The sequence below is a fragment of the Ahaetulla prasina genome, chromosome 10 (assembly GCF_028640845.1).
Source record: "Ahaetulla prasina isolate Xishuangbanna chromosome 10, ASM2864084v1, whole genome shotgun sequence".
NCBI classification, from domain to species: Eukaryota; Metazoa; Chordata; class Lepidosauria; order Squamata; family Colubridae; genus Ahaetulla; species Ahaetulla prasina.
Genome location: NC_080548.1, coordinates 23,277,640 through 23,298,392, shown reverse-complemented (window position 1 = coordinate 23,298,392; position 20,753 = coordinate 23,277,640). Strand labels below are relative to the sequence as shown.

Genomic DNA, 20,753 nt, shown 5'->3' with positions numbered 1-20,753 from the left:
CTTTCATAGTAGTTAATTCCAAAGTTGAATTGCACCTCATGTAATCTTTTTTTCTGTCCAGATTCTTTGAGGATTCAGTTTTATTTTATAGGCTGAACCACTGGTTCTACTATTTGGGGAAGGGGAAATAACTTCTCCTTCTCCATTTTATCCACACCAGGCATCATTTTGTAATCCTCAATCATGTCCCCTCTCTTTGGCCTCCTTTCTAAAAACTAAGAAGGCCCAAATATTGAAACCTTTCCTCATCAGAAAACTGCTCCAGCCCCTTGAACATCTTAGTTTACGTTCTGTGTCATTTTGCATTCCACAGTCTACAAATCTTAGCACAGTCAATTTATAGAGAACCGTTTTCAGATTAGAGACTTCATCCCTCCTTCAATTTAAATTATGTACCCCCCCAAAAAAATCGGATAAATATTTATAAGAATGTATAATACCTAGTCTGAAGTATATAAGCAGCCTCGCCTCTAACATAGGCATTTTTCAAATTCAAATGCCAACAGATGTGGAGAAAGAGGGCAGTTAAAAATCAGACTTAATACAGGTTGAAATGTAATCCTTCCATCTCTGTTTGCGTCAGGACAAATCCAGCATCGATCTATTGATTCAGAAAGAACCAACAGGAGTTTGTGATGTCATGAAATATTTGCTAGAATAGCCACTGTTGCTCCTTGATTCAGTGCTGAACAATGCCTGAGGAGAATCTAAATAATATTCTCAAAGAGTAAATTCTGTGAAGACAATTTCTTAATAAAGCAATGATACAAATATTTCCGGTCCCATCTATCCTCTAGCTACATGAGCTTTGTCCAGTTAAGTTAGGTGGCACTTTTTCTTTCGCTACGCCTCATTAAACCATGATGAATTATACTTCGCCACGATTTATAGCTGTTTCCTTGATTACTAGTAGAAAGCCATCATAGATTCTGGAAACCTAGTGCAGAGTCAGGCAGAGATGTTAACAGAGCAAGCGTGATCTCTCAGTTCAGAGCAGGGGTGTCAAATTTGATTTCATTGAGGGCCACATCAGGGTTGTGTTTGACCTCGCGGGCGGGGCAGCGGAGGCATGGCCAGCTCAACATCACTCGTTTCAGGGGCACCTATGTTGGCCCAAGCGCTCTGCCAGTGAAAACGGACTCCCGAGCTCCATTTTCAGCTGCAACAGCCTCCTATAACCCTCTGCCAGAGAAAATTGAGCTCGCAAGGGCCTCTTTTGGCCCTCCCAAGCTTCATTTTCACTGGCAGAGGCACTGCGGGCCGGTCCTTCACTGTTTCCATGGTGGCCCTATTGGCCAGATCTAAGCACCCCATGGGCCGAATCCAGCCTTGAGTTTGACACCCCTGCTCTAGATCAGAGGTCTCCAACCTTGGCAACTTTAAGACTTGTGGATTTCAATTCCCAGAATTCCTCAGCCAGCTTTGCTGGCTGTGGAACTCTGGGAGTTGAAGTCCACAAGTCTTGAAGTTGCCAAGGTTGGAGACCCCTAATCTAGATCATGGATTGATGGGAACTGTGGTTGTAGTAAAAAGCCTGGGGCAGAGTCAAGAGAAGAATCAGCCTGGAATCATCACGTTCCCACAAGCGGTGCATGTCCAACCCCTCATAAATCCCGTTAACTCTTATTTAGCACCAATTTAGTGCTAACCCATTAGTTGACTGGATTCTTGAGTATAGATATCAGCAGATAGATATGGGCCTTGAATTTGACACCCCCATCCTAGAGTAGCCAAACAGGGCCACTTGAAGATGTGTGGACTTCAACCCCCAGAACTCCCAAAACTCCTATGCTGGTTAGAGGAATTTAACAGGGTGTTTTCACACTAAGACTCCTAAGCAATCCCCCTTCCAATGTTGCCTAGAAGAGGAATTTCAAACAGAAGCGGATGTCAGCTTTGACCAAATCCAGACAGAATTTTTTACTTAGATGGCCAGATGAAAGCACAAGAAAACAAAGAAGAAGAAGAAGAAAAAAATCTGAAGTTGAATGTTCCTAAAGTATCTGAAATTACAACAGTGTGTAAAGGAAACTTTTCCCCCTAATATGTACTGCTGGGTGCATTTTTTTTAAAGATGAAAACTGCCTTGCAAATCTTTAAAAAAAAAAAGTGTATAATTGTTTTCCAGTTCATATAGTCCTATTCTTTCCCCCATGAAACCAATGCAATAAAAACCACTGAGATATTCAAATTATTCAAATCAGAACAGAATTTTCCTTATGCTTGCTGTTTTCTGGTTTTAGCTTAACAGACCATGCCATCAGACTAGAAATCCATGCTTGCATGTATATGAGCTTTAACTGCTATGATTATAGCAGGCTGATTAGTTATTTCTCTGCTGAGTTTTCTCCGTCAACCTTATCCTTAGGCAAGGAAGGAAGAGCACATCTTTAATTTGAAATAATCCTTTCTGGTCATCCCCTCATATCTATAAGCCATCCACCACTCTGTTTCCAAGGGTGGAAAATAACTACTGCTGAATACTCTGCAGACATTTTAGAAATTGAAATTACAGGCCCCTGGAAAATACTGCGACTAATAAAGCCACAAAAGTGGATGAAAAGCTAACAGAACTTTATCGGCTAAATCCGAAAGGGAAAACCAGAACTGCAGATAATTAACAGATGCTTGCGAGATCCACAGAGAGCCCCTCAGTAGCCTGTAATTTGTAATTTGCACTGTAGCAAACGGGGGAAACGTGGTTAGATTTATGGAGAGTAGCTGTATTTGTACACCATTAATTTCATTTTAGAAATGTATTTTGAATTGATTTATTTGGCTGGCAGCCACACTTTTGGGGATGGGACCACTGGCATGTGAGCCAGAAGCTGAGTATTGCATTTCAACATCCACTTTCTGATACAGAGATGATGGGTTATGGATGCCCCAATGAAATGCCTTTCTAGCCAGGCAAAGGTCAACTCTCCTTCAAGCCGAGTTCGACTCCTGGTGTCTTAATGGACAGTCCATATGTTCCAGGAGTGAAATGGAAAATTTGTTACTACCGGTTCTATGGGCGTGGCTTGGTGGTGGGGGTGGGGTAATGTGACTGGGTGGGCGTGGTCAACTTTTTTTTTAACTTTTAAAAGCGGTTTTTTTACAATCTCTTCAGCCGAAGAGGTTGTAGAAAAAATGCTTTTAAAATGCTCCTCGGACGATCCCAGCTGAGTTGTCAGAGGCTTTTCTTTTCTTTTAAAAGCATTTTTTTTGCCTTTAAAAGAAAAAAAAAGCCTGTAACCATCAGGCAACTCAGTTGGGATCACCAGAGCCTTTTAAAAGCATTTACAGACCCCTCACATCCTGGACATAAACTGTTTGAACTCCTACTCTCAAAACGACGCTATAGAGCACTGCACACCAGAACAACTAGACACAAGAGCAGTTTTTTCCCGAAGGCCATCACTCTGCTAAACAAATAATTCCCTCAACACTGTCAAACTATTTACCAAGTCTGCACTACTATTGATCTTCTCATCGTTCCCATCACCCATCTCCTTCCACTTATGACTGTATGACTGTAACTTTGTTGTTGGCAATCCTTACGATTTATATTGATATTGATTGTTTCCTGATTGCTTATTTGTACCCTATGACTATCATTAAGTGTTGTACCTTGTGATTCTTGATGAACTTATCTTTTCTTTTATGTACGCTGAGAGCATATGCACCAAGACAAATTCTTTGTGTGTCAAATCACACTTGGCCAATTAAAAAAAACTTTCTATTCTATTCTATTCTATTCTATTCTATTCTATTCTATTCTATTCTATTCTATTCTATCCCTGGACTATATAGAAAAGGTATGCTCTGGAATGATTTTTCCTTCCAGCTGTTAGAGCCCAAGGACAATGTGTAAGAGTTGTCCCATATTGTTCAGTGAAACAGGTGTTTACTGATTTGGCTCTCCACTCCTGACTAATGAAAATATATTTCATGTACTCAAACCGAATATAGACTAACAAAGAAACCCATCCCAAAGGGTCAATATTTTAACTGGGATTGAACAGCTTATTTATAATTAAGAGTCTTAAGTTTCCATGCTTTTGCACTTTGGCCACCTGCCTAAACCGTCACTGGGAAATTTACACTGTTTGGCTTAGATTAAAGCAGAAATTTATCTCGTGCTAGCAGAAAGTGTTAGACAAATAACAAGGTTGCCTGCCTACACACATATGTCAAGTTTTCCCATGGGGCTTGGAATTATACATCTCCAATCACCCAGATCAGGCACATTTCTCAACAAACCAAAACTCTTTCCCATCAATTCCCATGCTCCCTGAAGAATTCTGGGAGTTGAAGTCCAACTATCTTAAAAGTTGGCAAGATTGAGGAGCAACCTCGGTTGGTTTAAGGCAGGGGTGTCCAAAACTTGGCAACTTTAAGACTTGTGGACTTCAACTCCCAGAATTCCTTTGCTGGCTGAGGAATTCTGGGAGCTGAAGTCCACAAGTCTTAAAATTGCCAAGTTTGGACACCCTTGATTTAAGGTCTCACCTTCGTTGCTCAGGAACCACGTTGGGCCTCTTTCTCTGCAGAGTTGCCAGTTCTTTTGCTGGCTCTGGTTTTTTGTTGTTGTTTTTTGGTGCCTTTAGCAAAGAGATAAATCAAGGTCATATTTAATTGCAGCTGTTCCAGTGTAAGGTGTAGCCCATCCAAGATTAAATTCTGAGCCCTGCAGTACTAAACAATCGTAGGCCAATCATTCTCCCTTCGCAATTTCCGATTACTAGGCTTATGAAGACTGAAGGAAGGAAGACCCTTAAAAGTCCTTGGGAAGAAAATACTGGGATACTGAGATGGGGATGCAGGGGGAGGGGAACGGAGCATAGCAGAGACCTAACAGCATTGAAAAGGAAATGAAAGCAGAAATGTCAGGCATGCCAAAAGGCTCTTCCATATTTATTAGCCACGACTGCGACTCAGTCATAAAACTGCAGTTAATTCATATTCTCCAAATGATTCCTGCAATGAGGACATTTCACTGCAGTGTTAAAAAAAAAAAAAAACCAACCAAGAAATCTAATTGCTTCTTATTGCATTCCTGCAGCTAAAGAAAGACACTTTTTTGATAATAGACAAACAGTGCCCTCTGCTGGGCTGTTTCTGCTGCAGCGCTCTTAGCCCTCCCATCTCCCTCCCCCCCTCCCCCCCAACAGCCAAATCACTGTCCATGGTGTGAGTCACCATTCACAAAAAACACAGGAATGACTCAGGCTTAGCTGCATTCTAAAAATGTGTGCACACTTTCTAGAGCAGGGATGGAAGAAGTGTAGCCTGGTGATTAGAGGCACACTTCCAGCCTTTCTTCTGTAGCCCCAAAATACTTGATTCCAGAGCTTCCAGAGTCAGTGAGCGTATGAAGTTGACTTTGTTTTGCATTTAAGCATTGGAAGGTTATAGTCAAAACCTTAAGCTTTCTAGTGTATACGTCTAAGGTACCCAGTTCAATCCTAAAGCTTCTGAAATCCTCTTCAAAAAGGGTGTTGTGGTCCACCAGCAGCCTGCGGGTCTGCAGCGGAGTCAAACAGTGAGGAGGCTGGGGAGGACAATGGGCCAGGCCTGGAGTCAGGGGAAGACCCGGACAAGGGCTCTACGTTGGAGGCAGAGATAGGGCCAGGGCCTTCTGGGAGCAATGTGCGGACTCTGGAGCCTCTAGAGGCTCACAGCAGAGAGGCAGAGGAACAGGAGGAGCCTGTTCTTAGTGCATGCATGAGAAGAACTGCCAGAAGGCAAGAGCAGCTGAAGCAAAATGGACAACTTGGGAGTAAAGCCAGAAGATGATTGGCCACTCCCATAAGGCTTAAAAAAGCAGCAACGAGCTATTGGGTTCTCTGTAGAAAAGCAACATTGATTCCATTGCTTCTTGTCAGTGTCTCTTGAACTTTGTGGGAGTTTTGCCAAGAAAAAAGCCTTTGGCAGGTTGCCAAAGACAGCAAAGGTTGGTGATAAAGCGGAAGGACTATTTATGAAGAATTTGTTTTGGACTAAGCTGAGAATGAATTAATCCTCAGCTGTCCTAATAAAATAAGTTTGTTCAGGACTGAATTGTGTTTGGCAATCACTACTTGGGCGTCGGTCACAACAAACGGATCCCTGCCTGTTTTTGGAGTAAGACCACTTGATTGTGGCTAAGTGAGGTCCCAGCTCCCTCCATTTTAAGGACGTTCTGCTGAATGAAGGAACTTTCTCTGCCTAGGATGAGGAGCACCTCTGAAGCTTGGGGAAATTATATTTGAAACATCTGAGAGCATCATTTCCACGACAGGATTACCTGAACAACATGGACAATGGACTTAGAACACGATTGATAGCATTTTTTTGTAGTTTCCTTCGGGGATGAAAGAAATTGGGTCTTCTTCCTTGCCAAGCATGGTTTAACCATTATGTTAGGCAGAGACGGGTTTCACATCATTTTACCACAGGGTTCTCCGTGCACCGAAAATGTGAGTGTGTGCGCCTTCGGCACATGTGCCTGGCCTTCCACATGTGTGCTTTGCTCACACACGTAGCTTACACGCATGTGCGCGACTTAGAAAATGTGGCTTAATAGGACGGCATAGTGCTGGGTCAGGTGCGGGTGCTGCAGGTCGCCACTACCGGTTCACCCAAACTGATCTGAACTGGCTGAATCCCACCACTGGATCATCCCCTGAATCAAAGGTTACAAAGAAGGTGTTCTGTCCCCCTTTGCCTCCGTCCAAGCGATGGCTTAATTAGCCGGCACTATCAGCTCTGGCAGCAAAATAGCGAGTGTCTGCCAAGTGTCTCTGTTATCTCCCTTGATGCCGATGAGTCACCCAGGAAAAAACAATACTTCAGCTTTCAGTTAAGCAGTTAATTTGCCTGCTATGAAGACGCACAGCAGCTCTGGCTGCCTTTATATCCTGTGGGGTGTGGCTCCGTGACTCAGCACTTCCTAGGCCTGCCCCACCCCTGCTTCTGTTGTTCCTGCCTCTCCTGCCTATGAAACCTAGGGTCCAGCCAGGCCTGATTGCCATCAGCTGGGTCTGGAGGCGTGGCCGGGGGGGGAAGAGTCAGGGGACAGAGGCCTTGTTATATCCACCTGGCCTGCCTCTGGCTCCTGGAGCTGAGCCAGGGAAGTCGGTGCTCCCGAGGTAAGTCCTGACAGCCCTTCCCCCTCACTTTCCAAGTCACTTTCTGGCAGGAGGCCTGGTTCGGGGGCGCAGACACAACAGAAGGCCAAATATTTTTGTTCCATTCCTTCCCTGTATCCAGTGCTGGGTTTCACATTTTTTTACTACCGGTTCTGTGGGTGTGGGTTGGTGGGCGTGGTGTGGCTTGGTGTGGCTTGGTGGGCGTGGCTTGGTGGGCATGGCAGGGGAAGGATACTGTAAAATCTCCATTCCCACCCCAGTCCAGAGGAAGGTTACTGCAAAATCTCTATTTCCTCCCAATCAATTGGGACTCGGGAGGCAGAGAATAGATGGGGGTGGGGCCAGTCAGAATTTTTACTACCGGTTCTCTGAACTACTCAAAATTTCCACTGTCTGTTCTCCAGAACTGTTCAGAACCTGCTGAAACCCACCTCTGCCTGTATCTAATCATAGCTGGGACAGCGACTTGCAGGTATCAGCTGAGGAGCAAATCAAGTGTCACCTAAAACAGGGATGGTCATTTTTTTGATGGCTCAAGGACCACACTCAACATTTTTGCAATAAGAAAGTAGGAGTCAAACCACATAAGTTGTAGGTTTGGGGTAAAGATTTGGAGTTTTTCTTCTTCTTTTTCTAACAATTGTGTGCCTGTTTAGGGTGTCTGCACTATGTTTGTCTTGCTTCCTACTCCAACTGCCGTGAAGTCGACACCAACAGTGTGGGAAACTGTTCCTTCAGTTTTCAGAAGTCTCGACAGAGAGGGCTTCAATAAATTGTCTTCTTTTAATGACTCCATAATCCCTCGCGGGGTGGGCAACTGAATGGAGCTGAGTGACCAGATGCCCTTCCTGTCACCAATGCGGAGTTTTGTTCAGCAGATATATTCTCATTGTGCTGAGAGAGAGAAATCTGCCTCTACCTAGGATCGAACTCACAGCCTCCTGATTGTGAGGCGAGAACTTCACCTCTAGGCCATCGCACCACTCTAAGGGGCTTCAATAAATGCAGGGTCTTTATTTCAAAGGGATAAGAACCCTTTGAATATCCAGTGGATGCGCAGTGAACAAAAATACATGACTGGTTGATAGATAAAGAGGAAGGATGCAGCCACATTAATCTTGACCTTCCAGCTTAACGCATCCTTGACCTACATGGCAATTTCTAAAGCAAGCAAGCTGCCCCTTCCCCCTCCCAAAACAAACCGATGGAGAATCAGAAGAACCGCCAATCCTTGGCTTCTCTTTAGGAAGCATTTTAACAATTACAGGATTGGGAGGTGGGTGGTGAGGGATGGGGGAAGAAAAGAGGTGAACGTCAACAAATTCCCAGGATATTTTTTTCCCTCCATTTTTCCTTTATTCTCTCTTTTATTTGTTTGTTTGGGGCTTTCTCTTAGTTTGAATAATTAAAAAAAAATATTCCAAATGGCACATGAATTGCTTGTTCTCAAGCAATTGAAAAGACATCCTGAGTTAACCAAGAAATGAGCAACTCTGTTGCCTGGCTACTGGCTCATTTTTTTGTTCCCTTGAAGACTTTTCCTGCAGAAATAAACAATTTAGTTTAGTTGTAGAAGTTGCTGCTGCCATTTTAAATAATCTACTCCCATGATGGCAAACCTATGGCATGCATGCCAGAGGTGGCATGCAGTGTTGTGGTCCAGCAGCAGCCCACAGAGCTGTCAGCGGAGTTGGACAGTGAGGAGGCTGGAGAGGACAATGGGCCAGTCCTGGAGTCAGGGGAAGGCCTGGACAAGGGCTCTGCTTCGGAGGCCGAGATGGGGCCAGGGCCATCTGGGAGTGATGTGCAGACTCTGGAGCCTCCAGAGGCAGACAGCAGAGAGGCAGAGGAACAGGGGGAGCCTGTTCCTAGTGCACGCATCTGAAGAGCTGCCAGAAGGCAAGAGCAGCTAAAGCAAAAAGGACGACTCAGGAGTAAGGCCCGGAGATGATTGGCCCCTCCCATAAGGCTTAAAAGAGCAGCAAAGGCTCTTGGGCTCTTTGTAGGAAAGCAACATTGCTATATTTGTTTCTAGTCGGCATCTCTTGTTTCTGAACTTCATGGGGCTTTGCCAAGAAAAGTATTTGGCAGGGTGACAAAGAAGATAAAGGCTTGTGATAAGCCTGAAGGACTTTTTCTAAAAGACTTGTTTTGGAATTAATTTGGACTAAGATGAGAATGAAGTAATTCCCAGCTGTTATAATAAAATAGGGTTGTTTAAGACTAATTGTGTCTTTTATGCCTAAGTGGGCCTAGGTCACAACACGCAGAGCCCTCTCTATGGGAATGCACAGCGTCACCAGCTGCTCTGCTGTTTTCCGGCGTGCACATGTGTGCCGGCCAGCTGGTCTTCGCGCTGGAAACCCAAAGAAGGCCAGCTGGTCTTCAGGTTTCTGGCGCTCCAGCACACACAAAGACCAGCTGGTGTGCTAAAAACCAGAAGGCCATGCACGCCGGTCAGCTGATCTTGGGGTTTCTGGCATGCACACATCCACACGTATTCCAGTTTGGGCACTTGGTGCCGAAAAGATTCACCACCACTGCTCTACTCATTTCTGTCCGACAGGAAATAAGACCAGTGGGCGAATATTCTAATTCTTCTGGATGTCTTCAAAACAAAAATCAAATCCAAGAAAAAAAAATAGAGCTTTCTGTCTCCGCCTTTGGGGTAACAATATAGCGGAACTGTTCTTCCTATGGGAACAAGAAAAAGAGTCATTGGAAAAGGCACCTGGTGGTGGTCAATTGTCCTTTCTTTTTTTAACCGGTAGGACACTCTCATCTTTGAACAGACAACCCCAATGAGCAGAAGGTCCAGCTCGCCCATTGTTCTACATTCAAGCCTTGCTTTGAGATTGTCTAAAAACACATTGATCCCGACCAGGTCAAGGCGGCCCCCTCCGAATGGCAATTCAGCATGGGTCCCATTGTGATTCAGGCGCCTTGCTGTGTAGCACACCGTACCTCTGACGCCCAGTTGAGGTTCCCATGCTCCTCTGCCCACATTAATTGCACCCTGGAAGAACCGCCATCCTGATCACAAAGCTTTTGTTCCTGATGCAATAGGTAACTCATAAGTACTTGCCGCCTTTTGAAAAGGAGAACACACACACACACACACACAAACAAACAAACACACATACACACCACACACACAATCTTGTCCCAGCGAAGGCCTGAAGAACTCTTACCAATTATCTGCTTTCACGGGATTGGAAAGCTTTCCTGACACTTCTTCTAGAGTTTTGCTCATTCTAATAAGCAGGAGAAATAGCCAACTTCTAACTGGCTCACTTAGGAGAGGCATTTTTATCATCATCATTATTATCCAAAGGACTATCATAGGCTAATCAACTGGATATGGATTCCAACAAGTTGAGTTGTAACCTAAACGTCATGGAAGTATTGCTTTAAAATGTATGCTGTGCCAAGTAGTCTTTTCCATCATCACATTCCAGTATGTTTTAAATGTCTAAATACTTGTTTTTTGTCCCCGCCCAGGGCATTGCAACCAAAGACTGCAATCAGCATGTGGGTTATTTTTCCGCTATAATCTCAATTTGTAAATTGTGATAGAATAGAATGACAGAGTTGGAAGGGACCTTGGAGGTCTTCTAGTCCAACCCCCTGCTTAGGCAGGAAACCCTACACCACTTCAGACAAATGGTTATCCAACATCTTGTTAAAAACCTCCAGTGTTGGAGCATTCACAACTTATGGTGGCCAGTTATCCCACTGATTAATTGTTCTGACTGTCAGGCAATTTCTCCTTAGTTCTAGGTTGCTTCTCTCCTTGATTAGTTTCCACCCGTTGCTTCTTGTCCTGCCCTCAGGTGCTTTGGAGAACAGCTTGACTCCTTCTTCTTTGTGGCAGCTCCTGAGAGATTGGAACACTGCTATCATGTCTCCCCTAGACGTTCTTTTCATCAGACTAGACCTACCCAATTCCTGCAACCGTTTTTCATACGTTTTAGCCTCCAGTCCCCTAATCAGAGGTGGGTTTCAGCAGGTTCTGACCAGTTCTGGAGAACCGGTAGCGAAAAGGTCAAGTAGTTTGGAGAACTGGTAGTAAAAATTCTGACTGGCCCCACCCCCATTTATTCTCTGCCTCCCAAATCCAAGCTGATTGGGAGGAAATGGTGATTTTGCAGTATCCTTCCCCTGGAGTGGGGTGGGAATGGAGATTTTACAGTATCCTTCCCCTGTCATGCCCACCACGCCACACCCACCAAGCCATGCCACACCCACCAACCACTCCCACAGAACCGGTAGTAAAAAAAAAATGAAACCCACCACTGCCCCTAATCATCTTGGTTGCTCTTCTCTGCACTCTTTCTAGAGTCTCAACATCTTCTTTACATTGTGGCAACCAAAACTGGATGCAGTATTCCAAGTGTGGCCTTACCAAGGCCTTATAAAGTGATATGAACACTTCACGTGATCTTGATTCTGTCCCTCTGTTTATGCAGCCTAGAACTGTGTTGGCTTTTTTGGCAGCTGCTGCACACTGCTTGTTCCTATCTAAATGGTTGTCCACTAGGTCTCCAAGATCCCTCTCATATTTGGTTATTTTCTCTAGTTATTGTTCACCAACACTGACTCTCTCCAGATATTGCCACGTCAATGAACCATACCTTCTTATGTTTGATAACAGTAATGCTTAAACGATTGTTGTCTAATTGTTCTTCATCAAGGAATAACACAGTACAAAGAACATACAAAAAAAGAATCATATTTTTGGTATGGTTTGTTTAATACAAATCTCCTCTGTCATGGCACCTTGCAGAGTTCTGCAAATTCCAACCCATCTGGACAAGGTCCTTCTAAAGCAGGAGTCTCCAACATTGGCAACTTTAAGACTTGTGCACTTCAACTCCCAGAATCCCTCAGCCAGCTTTGCTTTGCTGGCTGAGGGATTCTGGGAGGTGTTTTTTTTTAATTATTTATTTACATTTATATCCCGCCCTTCTTCCGAAGACTCAGGGCGGCTTACATTGTGTAAGGCAATAGTCTCATCCTATTTGTATATTTATATACAAAGTCAACTTATTGCCCCCCCCCAACAATCTGGGTCCTCATTTTACCTACCTTATAAAGGATGGAAGGCTGAGTCAACCTTGAGCCTGGTGGGACTCGAGCCTGCAGTAATTGCAAGCAGCTGTGTTTAATAACAGGCTGTTTTACAGCCTGAGCCACCCACGGCCCTAGTCTTAACGTTGCCAAGGTTGGAGATCCTTGTTCTAAAGAATCCACACTTTCTTTCATAACCAAAAACAAAACAAAAAAGGAGTTGATCAGGGATGGGCTTCAAAAAATTTAGCAAGGGGTTCTCTGCCCGGTTGCTGGGTGGGTGTGGCCATGGTGGGTGTGGCCTAGTCAGCTTCCTATTCCACTATGGTAGGGGGGATGTTTTTGCCCTTCCCGGGCTCTGGGGGCTTTCCTTGAGCCTCCGGGAGAGTGAAAACAGCCTCCCCAGGCTCCAGAGGCCTTCTGGAGGCTGGAAACAGGCCTGTTTCTGGCCTTCTCGAATTTCCGGTAGGCCTGTTTTTCACCCTTCCCGAGCCTCCATGTATGCCGTCCACTTACCTGCATCCAAAGCGGGGACTCCTGGGAGGGGAGGGGAGGGATGGGTGGGGCCAGCCAGGAGTGGGATTTGGGGATTCTCCGAACTGCAAAGAATCTTAGCTGGAGTTTTCTCCTGAACCCCTGCGAACCCCCAGCAGCTCCACCCCTGGAGTCGATTTAAATAAAGAAAAAGAAATACGGAAGAAACCAATATAGACACTTCCCCTAGGACTCCTAAGATGGAAGCTTTATCAGAATAGTCAAAAAACAAACAAACACCTGTTTGATCAGACCCAGAGTCCAAATCATCAAGCATTTTGTGTCCCAGATTTAGCAGTTTAACAGTAGCAGATTTAACCATTTAAACAGTAACAGAGTTGTAAGGGACCTTGGAGGTCATCTAGTCCAACCCCCTGCTCACGCAGGAGACCTGTACTAGAGATTCGAACCGCCGAATTGCCGACCTTTCTGATCCACAAGCTCAGTGTCTTAGCCACTGGGCTTACCTAGTCAAGCTAGGGTTTTTAATTTAATTATTTTAATTTAATTTTAATTTTTTTTTTAAAAAAAAGGAAGTTCGCAAAGATGGAAGGACGTTGATTGATGAACTAGATTGAATGATCGATTGCCTGCCATCAACTGGATGTCAATTCTTAAATCACCATAGACAACTTTAGGATGATCTACCGATCCCAACCTGGCCCTCAGGTCTTCCGTCACTGCTCTAATCAAGTCCATCCATGTTGCTACTAATCATCATTATCTTTCTTTCTTTCTTTCCTTCCTTCCATTTTCCCAGCCTTGTGGATTTCTCGAGGGAGCTGGATCTTGGATGATGAGTCCAAAAAACAGGATCATTTGAGCCTAGTTGTTTATGCCTCTCAAGTGAACACTCTGATTGATTTCCTCCATTATCTCCTCCAGCTCAGCTCCAATAATACTCTTCCTAAGCTGCTTCTTTAGGATCCAAGAGCAAGGTCCCGCCATCTTCAGGTGCTTCCAATCTACTCTGATTTAAGGGTGATTCGATCTTCTCCAGAAGATCGGAGATGACTGGAAAAGGAAAGGAAGTCATTTCAGAGAGGGGGGGAGGGAGAGAGAGGGAGAGGGAGGGGGAGAGAAAGAGGGAGAGAGAGGGAGAGAGGGAGAGAGAAGAAGAGAGGGAGGGGGAGAGGGGAGAGGGAGAGGAGGAGAGGGAGGAGAGGGGAGAGAGAGGAGAGAAAGGTGGAGAGGGAGAGGGAGAGGAGAGAGAGAGAGGGGAGAGGAGGAGGAGGAGAGGAGAGAAGGAGAGAGAGGAGAGAGAGAGAGGGAGGAGGAGAGGAGAGGAGGAGAGGGAGGGAGAGGGAGGAGAGGGGGAGGAGAGAAGGTGGAGAGGGAGAGGAGAGAGGAGAGAGGGAGAGAGAGGAGGAGGAGGAGAGAGAGAGGAGAGGAGAGAGGAGAAGGAGAGAGAGGGAGGGGAGAGGGAGGAGAGAGGAGAGGAAGAGAAGAGAGAGAGAGGAAAGGAAAGAGGGAGGGAGAGGAGGAGAGGAGGGAGGAAGAGGAGGGAGGGAGGGAGGGAGAAAAGACAGAAGAGAGAGAGAGAGGGAGGAGAGAGGAGAAGGAGAGAGAGAGAAGAGAGAGGGGAGAGGGGGAGAGAGAGGGAGAGGAGAGAGAGAGAAAGAGAGAGGAAAGGAAGAGAGGGAGGGAGAGGAAGAGGAGAGGGAGAGAGAGGGGAGAGGGGAGAGAGAGGAGAGAGAGAGAGAGGAAGAGAGAGGAGGGAAAGAGAGGGAGGGAGAGAGGGAGAGAGGGGGAGAGAGAGAGGGAGAGGGGGAGAGGGAGAGAAAGACAGAAAGAGAGAAAGAGAGAGGGTGGGAGGAGAGGGAAAGAGGAGAGAGAGAGAGAAAGAGAGGGAGGGGGAGAGAAAAAAGAGAGAGGGGAGAGATTTCAATCAGGAAAATCTGAGTCTTGAACAGACCACTTTAGAAAGTAGCAGATGGTCTTTCATTGGAGGAATTTAAATTATTGGCCTGGGTCGTCTGTCAGAGTTGCCGAACGATCGTCTGCGCAGTTGCAGGATTTCTACACACAGCAGCGGCTGAAGGTAGATTAATGTGTTGGGGTATTTTACTTGTGAAGCTGACCAGAGTGACCTAGAAACTAATTAAATAATAAATAAGTAGATCAATAAAGGTCCCTGAGACGACTTCTTCCCCCCCGCCCCCCTTTCAAAAATTATGATTTGATATAATTGAAAAGAAAATGTCTTGCATGCGGAGGGCAATTTTTTTTTTATTTTTTTGCTTTGTTCCTGTGCCCAAGATGGATGATGTGGAGGAGCTGATCTGCCACAGTGCATGGATCAACCTGAGAGTTGGGTCTCAGCGTCTCCCAGCTCTGAGACACTCCGGCCATAAATCTCCGGCCAGTGATTCTGACTGTGTCTCGGCTTTTGATTTACTCAGCAATTAAAAGGAAGAAAAGGCATAATTGGGTGGTGACATGATCCTGCCTTTGACCCACAGCAGAATGACACAATGGGGCTAATGAATCCGATCAGAGAAAGACAAATAAATCAAGTCGGCCTCCAACTGGTGGGGTGAAAAAAATGATTACCCCTAGCCTGGGGGGGAGGGAACGGGGTGGGGGGGTGGGGGGTGGGGGGAACGGACGGTCCAGCTCTTCATCTCTGGGGGATTTTAGTTCACAATCAAAATCAAGTAAGGAAGGCATGTTTGCGGTGGCCACAATAGATTCAAATTTAAAGTGAACCGTTTCAATCTCGATTGTAGAAAATATGACTTCAGTAACAGAGTTGTTAATGCCTGGAATGCACTACCAGACTCTGTGATCTCTTCCCAAAATCCCCAAAGCTTTAACTTAAAACTGTCTAGTGTTGACCTCACCCCATTCCTAAGAGGTCTGTAAGGGGCGTGCATAAGAGCACCAGCTCTTTCTTTCCATGATTAGTTGAAAGTGATGGATGGGGTGGTTTAGTAATATCTGGAGGGCTGCAAGTTTTGTGCCCCTGACCTCAACAGTCCTCACTTTCAGCCTTCCATGAACACTTCACAAAAGATAAAGGTAAAAGTAAAAGTTCCCCTCGCACATAGGTGATAGTCAACTCTAGAGGGTGGTGCTCATCTCCATTTCAAAGCCAAAGAGCCAGCGCTGTCCGAAGATGTCTCTATGGTCATGTGGCTGGCATGACTAAATGCCAAAGGCGCATGGAACGCTGTTACCTTCCCACCAAAGGTGGTCCCTATTTTTCTACTTGCATTTTTTATGTGCTTTCGAACTGCTAGGTTGGCAGAAATTGGGACAAGTCACGGGAGGTCACTCCATTACGCGGCACTAGGGATTCAAACCGCTGAACTGCCAACCTTTCGATCAACAAGGTCAGCCTCTTAGCCCCTGAGCCACCATGTCCCTTTTCACAAAAGAAAGAAGTCCAAGTTTGCCATTTCGAAAACAATCCTTAAAATGAAAAGTCATGCATTACGCATTCTCCCTCCTCTTCTTGAATTTTTTTGTACAGAAAAACTTATGTATGCGGCTTATATTTTGCCTTTCATTCGGGAGCTCAAGGTGGCATATCTAGCTTTTCCTCCTCCTATGTTCTCCCACAACACTCCTAACTGGCAGGCTTAGCCAAGGGAAAATCAATGGCCTAAAATTGCCCAATTAAGTTAATGTGGCCCGAAGGTAGATTTGAATATGAGTCTCCTAATTCCTAACCCAACGTCCTAACCACTGGCTCACACAGATTCCAGAAAATCCAAGGGTTTTTATAGAGAGGAAGCCCCACATGGTTTGAGTTTTAGGGCTGCCCCCATGTGGCAACCTGTCTCTATTACTAGATTGATGTCACCACTAGAGTCCGCTTTCTTTGCTCTGAAGCAACCAATCAGAAATGAATTCCGGTCCCCTTGTATCCCATTTCAATTATGTATGCTGAATACAGGTTTTCTGAAGTCAAGGAGTGTCCCTTGTCTCATTGGCTGGACTCTGGTCCCGAAACCTAGAAAACTGAGATGTTGAGTCCCAAGTTTTCACCTAGGAGCCAGGAATGAGGTAGATCAAGATCAAGACTTGGAAGATCAAGCCAACCAAGGTAGGAGGGAATACATATTATATGCAGGAGAATGAGGCCAACTTCGCACAGGAATGTAGGCAACAGATTCCCCTAACTAAACATTTCTGTCCATGGAAGGTCATGGTCCAAATGTTGCAATTTGCTGCTCCATGCTTTACAATGTACTTAATTGGGTGGACTTCTTGGAGTTGTAAGGTGATAAAAATACGGATAAGTGTCCTGTAAAAGTGATTGAAGCGGAACTAGCATTGGGGCTGGAATCACAGAGCATATGCCCAGATCATATTTCTCTAAGGATATTAGGTTCTAATCTTCAAGGCCTCCTAATCTTAATTTCAGATCCTTGTTTTTCCTATTTGTTCACTGACTCAATGCTCACTGTTGTGCATTGAGTCTGGAAGAAAATTGCAGTCGAGAAAGCCAGAAGGACACGGACAAGAAACAGATATATAATTTTGTCAAAAGATTACGAGAGTTACTATTCAGCTCAACTGGGCGAAACTAGAATAGAATAGAATAGAATAGAATAGAATAGAATAGAATAGAATAGAATAGAATAGAATAGTTGGAAGAGACCCTGGAGGTCTTCTAGTCCAACCCTCTGCTTAGGCAGGAAACCCTACACCACTTTAGACAAATGGTTATCCAATCTCTTCTTAAAAACTTTCAGTGTTGAAGCATTCACAACTTCTGCAGGCGAGTTGTCCTGCTGAATAATTTTTCTAACTGTCAGGAAATTTCACCTTAGTTCTAAGTTGCTTCTCTCCTTGATTAGTTTCCACTCATTGCTTCTTGTCCTGCCTTCAAGTGCTTTGGAGAATAGCTTGACTCCCTCTTCTTTGTGGCAACCTCTGAGATATTGGAACACTGCTATGAAGTCTCCCCTAGTCCTTCTTTTCATCAGACTAGACATACACAATTCCACCAACCGTTCTTTATATTTTAGCTTCCAAATCCCCTAATCTTTGTTGCTCTTCTCTGCACGCTTTCTAGAGCCTCCACATCTTTATACTAAATGAGTAGCTGGTGGAACTAACCATAATTGACAAGCAGGTCATCATTGTCCTTGTCATAATCTATTATGGTTGCAATGTTCCTTTTTCATTTGGATGTTGGGCATTTGTATTTTGTTTTTTAATGAAAGGTGATCTAACAATGAGTTGGAATTTACCAATTATTTAAGTAAAAATCATTGGAGCCTGCCTTCACAATTTCAAAGAACCGCTCCTATTGAGAAGTCATTGATAGATATTTAAACCAATGGCATCAGTTCTTCATTAATCAGTTGCAAAAAAAAAAAAAAAAAAGCAAAGAGGCCCTCAAATAGCATCAACTGAGAAGTGACAGTGAAGAATTCAGAACTGATCGTAAAATCCATGGTCTTTTGTTCTCTCTTCTATGTTGGTCAAAACTCTGCTGGATCCTACTTAAGTCATCACCTATTTCTCTCACATAGACGCTATGCTGGGAGCATTTTAAACCACTTTTTAATATAAAAACTGTTTTTTTTTTTAACACGGTAAAGGATTTATGCAAATTCACATACCTTTAAGAGAATCCCGGTAGCCTTTCAAATATTCATTGTAGGGTTCTACAATAGATCTTTTTGTAAAGATATTAGATAAAATGTACTCTCTCTTCTACAAGTTCAAAGGTTCTTTCCTTCCTGCTACGAAATTGGAGAGATCAGAAGCTGCACTTAGTCAAGGAAAGTAGAGGAAGGCTGGGTGGTTGTTTTCTTTACACCCACTTTTTTCTTTTTGTATTTTTGCATGAATTTAGCCAACAATCTTTGCGCAGGATTAATGCCGCTGTAATGAAAAGAGCGAAATCACTCCTATTATTGTATGGAAATGAATATCAATCGGGCTGTTGTTGGGTGTGCATTTTTTTTTCCCCCCGACTTACCAACCATAAATTATCAACCTACTATTTATGCAGAAAAATGCACAACAAATATTTACATGCGTTGCTGCGCACAAATTTCAAATATAAGAGTTTTTGTATTCTATTTTCATAGTGTGCCATTTGGGACAAGGAATTGTTTGTTTGGTTTTTTTCCCCTGCAGGGGAAAAAAAATGCTTAAATCTTTGGGTCTCTAATTCTTGAAAATGTGCAGCTTTTTCCTTAACAATGACGGGGGTCGGGGGTGGGGGGTCCTTGCAAGGTCGTGCAACGATGCCATAAGTTAATTCAGGTGCCTGAAGAAGGAGACTGTTGTTTTTGCTGAAATAAATGAACTTCGCACATATTTTTGGCAGATATGTGCAGATCTAGCAATGCAGCCAGTGTTGGATACCACAGTACTGAGATTCCAGAATCGTGATGATGAATTTATGGCACACCTGCCACAGGTGCCACACAGATCCCTCTCTGCGGGCATGCCAGCCGTCGCCCCAGCCCAGCTCCACCGCATGCGCGCATGACTCCCGCTGGCCACCCGGTCTTCGGGTCTCTTTCGCGCATGTGCAAGGGGTGGACACATGCGGGGGATGTGCACACGAATGTGCAGGTGTGTTGTGTGCATGAGTGCCAAAAACAGGGCACGGGGGGGGGGGCTCACACGCCTCCCACCCCACCCTGTTTTTGCTTCCCGGTTGGTGCAGGAGGCTTTCCAGCAGTGGCGGGTTTCAACATTTTTTACGACCGGTTCTGTGGGCGTGGTTTGGTGGGCGTGGTGGGGAAGGATACTATAAAATCTCCATTCCCACCCCAATCCAGGGGAAGGTTACTGCAAAATCCCCATTTCCTCCCGATCAGCTGGGACTCGGGAGGCAGAGACTAGATGGGAGCGGGGCCAGTTGGAATTTTTATTACCGGTTCTCCGAACTACTCAAAATTTCCGCTATCAGTTCTCCAGAACTGGTCAGAAACCTGCTGAAACCCACCTCTGCTTTCTAGGTCCAAAATGGGGTGTGGGCTGGAAAGCTTCCTTTACCAACCTGGAAGCCAAAACTGGGTGCAGGGGTGCCGCACAAGGCCCCCCCCAGCACCACGTTTTATGCCTGGCAAGCCTCCTGCACCAACCTGGAAGCCAAAACGGGGCACAGGGGGCCCTGTGCGCATGCGTGGGGGTCGGGGCGCATGCACGGGGGGCGCTCACATTGCATTTTGGGGTTTGGGGCATGCATGCATACATTTGCACACCAACGCAAGCTTTTTGGCACCGAAAAGGTTAACCATCACTGCTCTAGAAAGAGTGCAGAGAAGAGCAACAAAGATGCTTAGGGGGTTGGAGGCTAAAACATATGAAGAATATTTGAAGGAATTGGGTATGTCAGGTTTAATGAAAAGAAGGACTGGTGGGGGGGGTGACATGAAAGCAATGCTGCAATATTTGAGGGGCTGCCGCAAAGAAGACGGGGGTTCATCTATTCTCCAAAGCACACAAAGGCAGGCCAAGAAGGAACGGATGGAAACTAATCAAGGAGAGAAGCAACCTAGAACTAAGCAGAAATTTCCTGGCAGTGAAAACAACTAATCAGTGGAAAAGCTTGCCTCCAGAACTTGTGGGTCCTCCGAGGTTTGTAAGAAGAGACCCCTGGTCTGAAATGCTATAGGCTTTCCTGCTTGAGCAGGGGGTTGGACTAGATGACTTCTAAGGTTCCTTCCAACTCTGTCACTCCATCCAACGTGGACAAAAAGTGTGCTTTTGCAATTCACTTCCTCGGAATATTTAAAAAGCAATGTCATTCAGGTGCATTTATAGTCTGCATATATTTTGGCAGGTTTGAAATTGGTATGTTGTTCTAAAAAAAATTCCTGATAAACCAGATTGCTTATCCAACGCTAACCTGCATTGCACCCAAAGATGGATTCCGTTTATATCTTTCGGGTTCTTATTTCCAACGGATATGACTTTAGTCTATAATCTTAAGCACAGAGGGATTTCATTTGTCAAATGAAACAGCTAGTGGAAAACAACCTGAAGTACATTTATTCAAAAGAAATCCCAAGACGTTGTGTGGAAGCTGGTTTTTGTTTTTGTTTTTTAACCCCT

The 20,753-nt window shown here is 44.8% G+C and overlaps 1 protein-coding gene across 1 annotated transcript in view; it reads left to right on the top strand.

Annotated features, from left to right (window-relative positions):
* The first annotated feature begins 14,978 nt into the window (after positions 1-14,978).
* Positions 14,979-20,753, top strand: part of LOC131204546 (IgGFc-binding protein-like) — a 44,509-nt gene continuing 38,734 nt past the window's right edge. Inside the window, exon 1 of the mRNA XM_058195935.1 lies at positions 14,979-15,084. Coding sequence (XP_058051918.1) covers positions 14,979-15,084 — 106 coding nt within the window. The remainder of the gene's footprint in view (positions 15,085-20,753) is intronic.